Source organism: Tursiops truncatus, chromosome 12 (assembly GCF_011762595.2).
Source record: "Tursiops truncatus isolate mTurTru1 chromosome 12, mTurTru1.mat.Y, whole genome shotgun sequence".
Classification (NCBI taxonomy): Eukaryota; Metazoa; Chordata; class Mammalia; order Artiodactyla; family Delphinidae; genus Tursiops; species Tursiops truncatus.
This window is the reverse complement of record NC_047045.1, coordinates 56573697-56585989: the sequence shown is the minus strand read 5'-3', so window position 1 is coordinate 56585989 and position 12293 is coordinate 56573697. Positions and strand designations below refer to the sequence as shown.

At 35.7% G+C, this 12293-nt stretch overlaps 1 protein-coding gene across 1 annotated transcript in view; it reads right to left on the bottom strand.

Annotated features, from left to right (window-relative positions):
• LAMA2 (laminin subunit alpha 2) overlaps positions 1-12293 on the bottom strand; it is a 606337-nt gene that overhangs the window by 300927 nt on the left and 293117 nt on the right. The window contains exon 12 of the mRNA XM_073789582.1: positions 10619-10792. Within this exon, the coding sequence (XP_073645683.1) occupies positions 10619-10792 (174 nt within the window). The remainder of the gene's footprint in view (positions 1-10618; positions 10793-12293) is intronic.

Sequence of the window (12293 nt, the reverse complement as noted above, 5' to 3'; positions counted from 1 at the left end):
CTGAGGCAAACTCACCTCAAATCAAATGCTGGCTGTGACTTTAACTAGCTAAGTTACCTTATAATTGCAAGCATATTATTTCTCTCCACTATTTTTTACACAAATGGTGGGCATATATACACTATTCTACTTCTAGGTTTAATTACTTAACCATATACCTTGGATCATTCCATATTCGTAGACAAAGAACTTCTTTTCTTATTTACAGTTTTGTAGTGTTTGACTGTGTGTATGTACCAAAATTCACTTAATCAGTCTCTTGGTGACAGACATTTTTGTGTTTATCACAAACATTTATAAATGAATAACTTCGCATTTCACACGTTTATATATACCAGTAGGAAAAACTTCCCAGAGGAGCAATATATAAGCACATGTGCATTTGTAACTTTGGTAAAGATTTCTAAATTAGTTTTCTTGTATTGCATCAATATGTATCTCCACTACCAATATTATAAGATCTTTGTCGTTTGAAAATCTTACTAATACTGTGCTATCCATTTTGCCATTTTGTTGTCTTTTCCAAGATAAATGACAATTTCTCAGTGTAGTTGTATTATGAGTCAGGTTGTACATTGTTTCATATACCTAAGAGCCATCTGTATTCCTTTTCTATGAACTGTTCATTCATATCTGTTGCCCATTTCTTTATTGAACTGTTGGTCTTTCTTATCAATTTCTATAACTTCTTTAGATATTAGATTAGCCTTTTGCTTGCTATAAATTAAAACAAAATGAAAATATCAAATTTTAAAAATAATTGATATTTTACTTGATTTGTTTGCTAAGGCTGCCACAACAAAACCATAAACTAAGTGTCTTAATAAACAGAAATTCATTGTCTCACAGTTCTAAAGGATACAAGTCCAAAATCAAGGTGTTGGCAGTGTTGGTTCCTTCTGAAGGCCGTGAGAAAAGGATCTGTTTTAGGCCTCTCTCCTTGGCTTGTAGATGGCTGTCTTCATGTTCACATGGCATTCTCCTTGTATGAGTATCTGTCTCCAAATGTTCCCTTTTTATAAGGATATCAGTCATATCGAGTTTGGGTCTACCTTAATGACCTCATTTTAACTTGGTACATTATAGCTGCAGGGTATTGATGCTGTTTATAATGCCTATAAAATTAACTTCCCTAATCAGTTATTGATGGACAGAAATCTTAAATCCCTTTAAATACTTCAGTAAAGCAGGAATAGTTAGATACTTATCACATCATTTACTTGGAAAGACATGAAGCGATGCTTGTTTGCTTTATTTTGGTACCTTCAAGATAAAGTGCAAAACACTCTGCAGGTTTCTCAAAAATCTAGATAACTGATTTAATTTTTTCACATTTCCGTAAAGCTGCTGTTTAAGTCACATAATCTACTTACTTGCTAAAATTAACTCTCTGTAATTGTCCATTTTTATTTTTAATGCTACCTTATCTTTACCACCACCAGATGCTATATCAGATAGCAATAATAAGCAAGGGACAAAGTGTTTTAACAAGTGTCTTATATTGATACAAAGATTACCTCTGTATAAATTTATACCTCTGTATAAATTCCAATCCTTGACATTTACTGAACAGCTTCTGCATGCTAAGGGCATTTTTGAGGGCTTTGTACTATTCTGAGGAGGTGCTGGAACTCTCAATTTGCAGATATTGAAAGTAAGTCTAGACTAAATAATGGGATGTGTCCAAGATTACAAAACTGATAAGGAAGAGATGCAGCATTTGAATCAGATCTGTGAAAGGCAAAACACTGAAAATAACTTACCAGAGCCTCCCCATGCATAAATAATAGCTTTCAATCAAGAGCAAGATGGTGGGAAAGGATGGGACACAGATATGTATAGAAAATGAAAATGAAGAAAGAAAATAAGTACTCCTTTGGTAGTCCAAAATCAAGATGTCAGCAGGACTAGTCTCCTCTGAGGGCTGTGAGAGAAGGAGCTGCTCCAGGCCTCTCTCCTTTGCTTACAGATGGCCATCTTCCTTCTATACATATCTGTATTCCATCCTTCCCCACCATCTTGCTCTTCTCCCACTACCACCAATTAAACAGCATACACTGGGTTACATACAAAAACCCAGTAGATAAAACACTCTGGCCATGATAGGTTCAGAAAGGGCATAATACTGCCCTCCTAAACTACAACAGCAATAGTTGGTGGGTCTGATCTATTGCAAGTGGCAGAGGCCAGCACACTGGAGGTTTGTCCCACAAGGACTTGGGCTAGTACATCAGAACCAGCAATCCACTGGTTCCCTATAGCTCTTCACTGAGTTGCACATGAAACATGGGTGTAAAAGTGTTATTGAAAAGGATATAGTAAAAATGTAAAGTTTTTCATTAAGATTTGATTGAAACTTTCAAATTGATGGTGGTTTTGCTTTCTTTACTTTTGAGATAAGGAATGGGGGTTTCATGGTCTTCCATTTTATAATTCCAAATAAAAAATTATAGAGTACCCAAATTTCTATTTTCACCTTGTGTGTTTTGTCGTTCATTTGATAATCACTGTGTTAAACCTCAAGGCTAAAGAGGTGACCAGCCTGAGGTCCCATGGTAGGTGGCAATCCGTGGAGAAAGTATTATTATTTACCTTTTGTGTTACTCTTCGTTTCTTTTTGTAGGGACGAATTTCATCTGCTATCATATTCCTCTTACTGGAAGAACTGTCTACATTTCTTCTAGTGATATGTTGGTGAAAAAGTATCTCAGCCTTTATTTCTCTGGAATACTCTTTGTTTTGCCTTCCTTTTTCAAAGGTATTTTGGCCTGGTAAAAATTCTAGATTAATAATTTTTGTTTGTTTGCTGTTGTTTCTTTCCCCCCAATATTTTAAAACATTTCTGTACTGTATTCTGGCTCTTGTGATGTCTAAGAATCTTCTATCTTATCTTCTGCTGTACATGTTGTGTCTTTCTCTGGCTGCTTTTAAGATCTTCTCTTTATCTCGACCACTGTTTGTTTTTCTAATAATTTGATTCTGATGTACTTTGACATTATTTCCTTATCATTTTGGGTCTGTTTCTGTTGACTGATTTTTCTCCTGGTTATGGCTCATATGCCCCTGCTTGTTTACATGCTTGGTCATTTTTTATTTGATGCCAGACATGATAGAGTTTACATTGTTGGGTGATGAATTTTGTTGTAATTAATTAAGTAGTATTGGGTTTTGTTCTGGTATGCAGTTTTGGAATAAACTGGTTTCTTTTAAGGTCAGCTTTTAAGATTTGTTAAGGTGGGTTAGAGCAGCCTGTAGTCTGGGTCTAATTTAGCCCTATTACTAGGACAGTATTAAGTATTTTACTGAAGTCATCTCTATTATGACACTGTTCCCCTTTAGGTGGTGGGAAAATGAGCTAGGAATTGTTTCTCATTACTTTTTGGTAGTTCTTCCATCAACATTAGATAGGTAGTTTTCTGCCATCCAAGTCAGTATTCAGCCAGGTTGAAAGTTCCCTTTACATCTTTACAGATATCTGGATTGATTCTCTCTTCTCTCTTCTCTTCTCTTCTCTCTCTCGCGCTCGCTCTCTCGCTCTCTCTCTCTCTCTCTCATTTTCTCTCCACCTTCCTCTTCCTTAATATTCTGTCCCACAAGTTCTAGCTTCCTGGGCTTCCCTGAACTCCAATCTCCCTCTTTCAAACAATGTTGTTTGGGTTTTCCCTCAGTGCATTTCACCTTGGAAACTACACCCAGGCAACAATCTTGGCAGCTGTTAAGCCTGAACTTATCTACTTCTTTTTTCTCAGGGATCATAGTCCTACACCATCTGCTGTCCAGTGTCTAAAAACTCTTGTTTGACACTTTTTCTCAAGTTTTCTTGTTGTTTAAGAAACGTTTATTCAATCATGGTCAGAAGCAAAAATCCAAGGTATTGTCTTTGAAAAGCTTTTTTAGTATGATTTTTTAAATTGTAGTCTTTGATTCAATTAGAGTTTATTTTTATGAATAATATGAGGTAGAGATGGTTATTTTTTTTCCTCTTTAGATAACCAATGGTACCAGTAGCATTTATTATATGGTTTACCTTATTCTCATTGATCTGCAATATCTGTTTTGTTAAAAATCAAGTATCCATATATGCATGGGATATTTCTGGGCTATTTTTTTCAGCTCCATTGAGCATTTTTAACCTATTTTCTCACCAACAGCACTTTGTCTCAGTCATTATTTCTTTTTTAAAATGAGTCCTAAGTCTTTATATCAGGGAAGTTTTGATTAATACTCCATTTCCGGCTTTCTTTAGGATTTCTTTTAATTATTTTTGGCTCTTTGGTTTTCTGTATAGATTCTATCCTTGGTACTTTTATTACTTATCGCTATAATAAAGCACTTCTTTTTTTGTTAAGTTTTTTTCTTTTTAATTGCAGTATCGTTGCTTTACAATATTGTGTTAGTTTCTACTGCACAGCAAAGTGAATCAGCTGTTCGTATACATATATCCCCTCTTTTCTGGATTTCCTTCCCATTTAGGTCACCACAAAGCACTGAGTAGAGTTCCTTGTCCTATACAGTAGGTTCTCATTAGTTATCTATTTTATACATAGTATCAGTAATGTATATATGTCAATCCCAATCTCCCAATTCATCCCAACACCCCCCCCCTTCCCCCTTGGTGTCCATACGTTTGTTCTCGATGTCTGTGTCTCTATTTCTGCTTTGTAAATAAGATGGTCTATATAGAGGACTTATTTTTATATTTTTTTTTTATTTTTTTTATTTTTGTTTTGCGGTACGCGGGCCTCTCACTGTTGTGGCCTCTCCCGTTGCGGAGCACAGGCTGCGGACACGCAGCCTCAGCGGCCACGTCTCACGGGCCCAGCCGCTCCGCGGCATGTGGAATCTTCCCGTACCGGGGCACGAACCCGTGTCCCCTGCATCGGCAGGCGGACTCCCAACCACTGCGCCACCAGGGAAGCCCGAGGACTTATTTTTAAAGTGTTGTTTTAACTGATTTTTGCTGATGTAAAGAAACACAATCGACTTCTATATATTAACTTTGTATACAGTTTCTTTCTTGATTCACCTATTAATAATTTATCTTCTGAGTTCACAAAGCAGATAATCATATCATCTACAAATGACAGTTTTATTTCTTCCCTTTCGATCTCTGTATCTTTTATTTTTTATCTTACTGCACTGTCCAAGTATTCTAGTACAATGTTAAATAAAAGTGGTCAGAGTGAAAATTGTTTGCAATCTTAAAGAATTCTTTCAACATAGATGCTATTCATTTTTGTGGACATAATCTTCATCAGATGAAGAAGTGCCTTTCCAATCCTAGTCTGCAAAATTTTTAAAACATCATGAATCGTTATTTAATTTTAACTATTTCTTTTTCTACCTCTATCGAAATATTTTTTTCCCTCTCCTTTAATCAGTCAATATTGTCAATTACTTACACTGACTTTTTGATATTAAACCAACATTGAATTCCTATGATAAAAGTAACCTGGCCAATTTAGTTTTACCATTTTTATACATTATGGATTCTGATTGTTCATGCTTTGGTTAGGATGTTTGCATCTATTTTCATGAATGAGTTTGAACAGGGATTCCCTTTTTCATACCTCCCTGATATCCAGCATATTAAGCCACATAAAACTGCTTGAGGAGTAGTCCTCACTGTTCTGTTCTCTGGAAACCTTCTAAGATTGAAAAAAAAAAATTAAGGTTTGAAATGTGACTGAACAAACTAAACAGAAGTAAACAAAATACTTATTTTATTTATGGGAAGAACTTTTTGGCTACTGATTCAATTGCTTTAATATTCATATCACTTTTCACATTTTTCAGCTTGAGTCAGTTTTATTAATTTTCATTATTCTAGAAATTTGACTTTGCGTCCTCATAGGTAGGCTAATTTTGCATAGTAGACATTACCAGAACTATGGGCAATAAATGAGTTCTTGAATTCTTTTGTTTGCTTTTTAATAATATCTTTCCTCATTTGCCCCTAACAATTCATTTGGTTTATTCTTGACAACAGATCTTCTTCTAGTACTACTCCATTACCAAATCATTTTTTATATGATCTCATTTATGGAATAAAAATTCAATCACAGTTGATTTATCGTATTTACTTTTATGGCCCTACCATTCACCACATACATAATACTTTCTTAATTAATCCATTAAATCTAAGACTTAAATTGAAGGACATTCAGGATGAGGGAGAGAGTTCGACCTTTACTTCTGAATAATTTTGAGGAATGTGGAACAAAGAAGTCAGAAATACAAATTATGCTGCTAAAAGGAGAATGGATCATGCTTATTAGTAAGTTTTTAGTTTTTTTTTAACCAAGATTGAAATCATCTTTCAATTTTAACTTAAATCCCAACTCAAGAGTCATTTCTGAGCAATCTAATGAAAACTATTCTGTTGTTGTTAAAAATGTAGCATTGATCACAAAATATTTGTGAAGTTCCTTTTATGTAACAAGGCCTACCCTGTCCTGTAAATCTCAAACATCAATCTCCTTCAAATCCACAGCTTTAATTAGGGATCTTAGGGGTAGAACTGAAAGTCAAGCAAACACAGCAAAGAAATACCAGAGATTACTTTTAGAACCAGACACTATTTTGTCCACAGACTCATAATGTGCATCTTAAGCTAAACTATAGGTATTCTTGGCAACTACATGAAACAATTTTAAAGTTTCTCTAAGCTAGAAACAGAAAAAGATAGTATAATGTTGTAGAAAATAAGCATTGTTTTGTAAAGACCACATCACACAAGATTAATTTAATAACACTCAGAGAGAGATTTTCAAACCTTAATCGTAATGCGGGAACAGTAGATAGGCCAAGCCAGATTCTCAGGGAACTTTACAGATGGGAAGAGAATTGCTTTTGGAAGCTGCACTATCTATTTCAGACCACTAGGGTAACCTTAAGTAAATGACCTTTCAATGTTCCAATAGCACTTAGGTTACTAAAGCAGTAAATTATTCCAACTCTGAAATACCCAAACTGTTTCTCAATAGCTGTAGCCTGTAGCAAATCAGCAGGACTCTTTGTCCTCTAGCTCTTTCCATTCCTGCCTAGTTTCATGCTTAAACAACTGCCCTAAAACTAAGCATTAACATGTGCCAAGTATTTTGAAAATAAGCTGCTGCCTAGTAGAGCCCTGTGGGTGCCTGACTTAATTCTCTTTGAATATCTAGAATGGAGGAGGGCAGGGAATTAACACTCGATTGTGACAATTGTGCTAAATACTCACTCACATATGAGAAAACAAACATTTTCAAGATTGCTGTTGAGGAACCAACTCATAGTTGAGATTGTAATCCAGCAAGACCCTCTGGGGCCTTCTCGGGACAGACTCCTTCCCCCATGTCCTCTGCTGGCCTCTTGTTTGTAGAAAAGCTGTAGGCTCCCAGGCCTCCCCTGAGTCACAAACCCTGGCTCAAGAATTAATGACTGAAAGGATGTGAACACGTAGTGACAAAAATAGCAGTTGGGCCACGAGAATTGGTAAGAATTTAAACAATAAATCAGCCATATGACAGTCACAGAATCTTTAGTTCCTCCCTGAAGCACCTAGAGAACTGTATCTGATGCACATTTCCTGAGTTGTTTTACAGATGCTAAAACCCCCACCAAATGGAAGAAGTTAACTACTTAATGACCATAAGCATGTAGCCCCCAGACCTAGTGAACCTGAAGATTGATAATGTTAAGCCCTGTGACACTAGCCTGTTATCTTGCCATCAACCAATCAGAGAACTGTGCACAGGCTGATCACACACCAGGCAGCTCCCCTCCATCACTTTGCCTTTAAAATCACTTCGAGGATTTTGGGTCTTTTGAGCGTGAGCCACCCCATTCTCCTTGCTTGGCCCTGCAATAAACCTTCCTCAGCTCCAAACTCTGATGTTTTAGTTTGTTTGGCTTCACTGTGTGTTGGGCACAAAAACTTGCAATTGACAACAAGATCATGGAAATTTTTTAAATGGGTAGTATAAAAATGTGCTACCTTTTTCTAGGCCTCATCCACTATCCACATACATAACTATATTCACTTATGTACTCCTCATTAGTCCATAGAGGAACTGTAGTCAATAAAAATGTTTCTTAAGATGAAAAGTATTCCTTTGCTAAATTGGCTAGTGCTCTTGAGTTTAATTATGATCAGGCAGGTTTCTATGTTAGCAAAGTGTATCCCAAGTGAGAATAGCTTTATTATTTGGGGCTAGGTTACCAAAAAAAAGGAAGACTGGCATGTGGCACCTTCATTATAACAATATGTACAACACATCCCCCTTCCGTTATAAGTGGACTTATAACCAAGTAACTTGGAAAATGTTTGAAAATTGGTTATATAAATATTTAGGAAAAGCTAATAGCATCTCATAAATATATACATTTTTTGACTTAGGAATTAACAATAAAAAGGCAGAGGAGGGATTATGTACCCACAGCCCCCTGGATGTAAACAAAATTCTGTATTTAAGCAGATGTACTAGTTTCTTGATATACTATTTCTGTCAGATTCTGGCAATGGCTCTGATTCCTACAGCAATTACTGGTAAAGAACTTAGCCTCAACTATTTAGAAAAATGGCTTTACTGGATTTACAAACAAGGCCTTACAATTTTCCATTTCCTTAGCAAGATATTAAATCAACCAAGCTAAGCATGTCATCATGACTGTAATTTATGTGATATGACATGACAGTTAAGATGTACTGTGGTAATTTGTGAGAGTTGGCAGTATTATTGTAGTATCAAAAATTTATATGGTTCAGTTATTAAGGCGAATTGTTTCATTCATACTGAGATATCTGACTGTAAACCACAGAGGGATTTCACATTACATTAAAAAATGTCTTCCATATTCAAACAATTTGCACACCCTGTTATGATTATTTTGTTCACTGAATGGAAACTGAAGCACAGACAAGCACAGCTTTTTGATGTGAAAATGATCTGTGGGGGACATGAAGTACTTCGTTGTGGGTGGATATAAGACGCAGTTCAGCCAGGATAAGGGAAGTTATCTTTGGGAACCAACAACTAGGAACAGGATGTCCAAATCCTTTGCTCTGATGCTATTTAATATCGCTTTTGCTTGCTTTCCTTCTGTCAGTTTGATTTTCAGCCAACAGAAAGAAAAAGCATATGACCAAAGAAGAAATGATGGAAAATATGGTAAAGAATATTCTATTTAAAAACTATCTGTAAGTAAATTTCTCCATTGTAAGAAAAGTAAGACCTCTGAAACTCATCCAATGGCTCTTCTCTAAACTCCTCAGAGCAGTTAGAAAAAAAGACAGTTTATGTATGTATTTATTTTTTTGGCAATTTTAAGCTATAAACATTCAAGTCGTATGTGCTATTTTATTCCTGTCAGGGATTCAGGAAGTTCCTAAATAGAATAGGATAGAATGACTTCTTGTTGGAAAGGGCTTTGAAGTAAAAGTTTAATTGGATTTTATTACAGATAGAAAATTTTACGCAATATACACTGTCTCTTTAAAAATACATATTCAATGAAAATGTGTTTTATTCATTTACACATTTTTCATAATGGTATTCAGAAGCTTGTAAAAATAAGAAACAGGCCACGAATTAAAATGTTTTCAGTCAGCTAAAACCACTAGTTCCCATTCATATGAACTAGTAACGTTTTCTATCTCAATACTCACACGCCACTATTAATATATTTTAATTTATTTAATCAATGAAGATTTCTTCAAAAGTAATGCTATATTCTTATAGGTGAAAACTAGGCTTAAATAGCATCAACTTGCTAACGAATTTTTCTCAGACTGTCACAATTTCTGGTGTGATTAGCTGACTTAACTATTAGCTGAAAAGGTATTAAGTTCCACAGACCAAGCAAATATTCCCCCTTACAATTACTATATCAAATTTTGTTTCCAACAAATTGTTAAGCAAAATAAAATAAAATGATAAAAGCCAAGGAACCTATCTAGATAAAGTTAATCCACAACAGGCTGGGGTGTGGGGGGGAAGCACCTGCATTTCTGAGATTGCCACATTTGTTTATCTGTGTGTGTTTTTATATGTGTGTGAATGGGCTTGGAAACAAACATGTGCTTTCAGTCTGGCACTTCTCTTAGGGTAGTTCTCTTCCTGAGCTCCGGGAAATATGGTGTTTATATAAGCTTCATGGCAAGCATTAAATTAGTTGTGTAATAAATTTCATTTCCAGTTAACATTCAGACATGGTAGAAAAAGTAGCTCTCTTGAATATCAGTTTTGAAGTGAAATAGAAACGGATGAGAAAAACTTCAGTAAGTATTGCACCATAGACAACTCTAGAAAAACAGCTATTTCAGGTAAACATAACACCGTCTCTTCCAATATCTATATTTTGTTTTGCAAAAAAATATCCTAGAGGCTTCATTAATTTTTTTGTAGATCTAAAATGTGGACACAGAACAGCAACTATGTAGAGTTGTGAAGTAGGCATGCTGCGGCCCACAGGGCAGGGCGGAAATGTCCAACTTAATCTGATTCAGCTGTTTCCAGCAATTCAATACAGTATACATTTGATTTTATCTGTCTTTAAAGAAAGACTAAATAAAACCCATTATTCTTATTGATCAGTTAAAGCAAAGTAGCAAGAAGCAAGCACTATCTGGACTTACTTTGTTTCCCAGATACAGAGCTGGCGCGCTCCAGTAGTAGCTCTGGGGCAGGGCTTGTCGGGCCTTCAGGCTGCTGATGCTGATCTGCTGAGGTGGATCTAAGTCATCCTGCTGCGGAGTCACTCGAATGTGGCCAGAGATGTCAGTCAGATACCAGCCACTCATGTCTTGTATCTTAAAGAAAACACACAACCATCGTTACTTAGGAAAAAACCCCCCACCCACTTCTTTTCTCTTTCATATTCCTGTAGTGTTCATTTTATGAAAATTAAAAACGCAAGAACTATGAAAGTTTAGAAAAAATGAGAGTTGTGAATATCATTAAACTTGTCAGATGTACTCAACTTTAGGTACCAATTATTTTTTTGCTTGATGTTTCTAAGAGTTTGGATCGTATGATATAGTAACCTGCTTTTATTGATCCAATGTGCTTTTTTAAAATTATGATTACAAATGCTTCTTTCTTAAAAATAGAAACTCATTCAAAATTACACATAACGTTATATAAATTATCAAATAGTTGAACTTTGATTTTCATGTTTTTCACTCCACTAGTAATTTCCTGTTTCGTATAGAAAAAATTATTTCAAAAGGTGTTATGTATGTGTTTGTAAAGCAGAGGAAGAAAAAAGATATGAAAGGTAGCTTTTCATTTAATATTTCCTTCCTTTTCATATATTTAAATTTAAACTTTGAGGCTCAAGTGCATTTGAATCTACCAGCTCACAATACTGTACCTATTCCTTCCCATGAGGTTGGAAGCGTTGTAGGAACTCCTAGCCTAGATCCTTGGCCCAGAGAAGGGAGGAGCCTTTAAGGGGGAATTAGGGAATACATGATGATTTGCTTTTCCATGTTTATACTCCAGCCATGGGTGGGCACACAGCTACAATTCAAAACCATCCAACCTCGTCAGGACAAAACACTGGATAGTGGGGTTTGTGGCTACCAGGTGCCCACTAGATGTGTGTGAGCTGCTTGGTGCTGTAGGTGATGGGGAGCAGAATGGTAATGGTGATAATATGTGGATGAAATATTTTTTTAAATTTCTTCATGTAGAGGTCATTTGATTCTGCATCTCCCAAAGCTGTGGAATTGCTGGGACTGCCCTGGTCAAAGAAAGAGAGATTAAGTAAAAGCTTATGGGATAGCCACACTACAAGATACACATTACTTCCTTCTCTTCCCTTTCCAACATCATCATCAGACATTCTAAGACAGCCCAGTGAGATTCAGAGAAAGTTGTTTCCAGAAGATCTACTGAAATGCAAATATCAATGGACCTAGTTTCTGAAGAACAAGGCTGAGTTCTACCTCTGTTCCTCTGCTAAACATAAAACTTTAGTACATTAATGCAACAGTCTAGAGGGTGAGGTGCGACTCTACAAACAAAAGAAAGAAGTTAAACTAGATGTTCATATGTCGTTGGTTCTACATAATTTGCTCCAAAAGCTATGCATTTGATAAAGTATGTATAAATTCAAATTTAGGTAAGAGAGTACAATCAGAAACTACTCATAATATTTCAGACTTTAAAAGCAATACAGGCAGAGAAAATTTTCATAGTTGTGTTAAGGATTAGTTAGCTGACTGAAGTTGAAAGGCAAGAGTAGTGTTTGGAAGACAGTTTTATTAAAATAGTGATCTTTGTAAAAACCAACCCTAATCATAACAG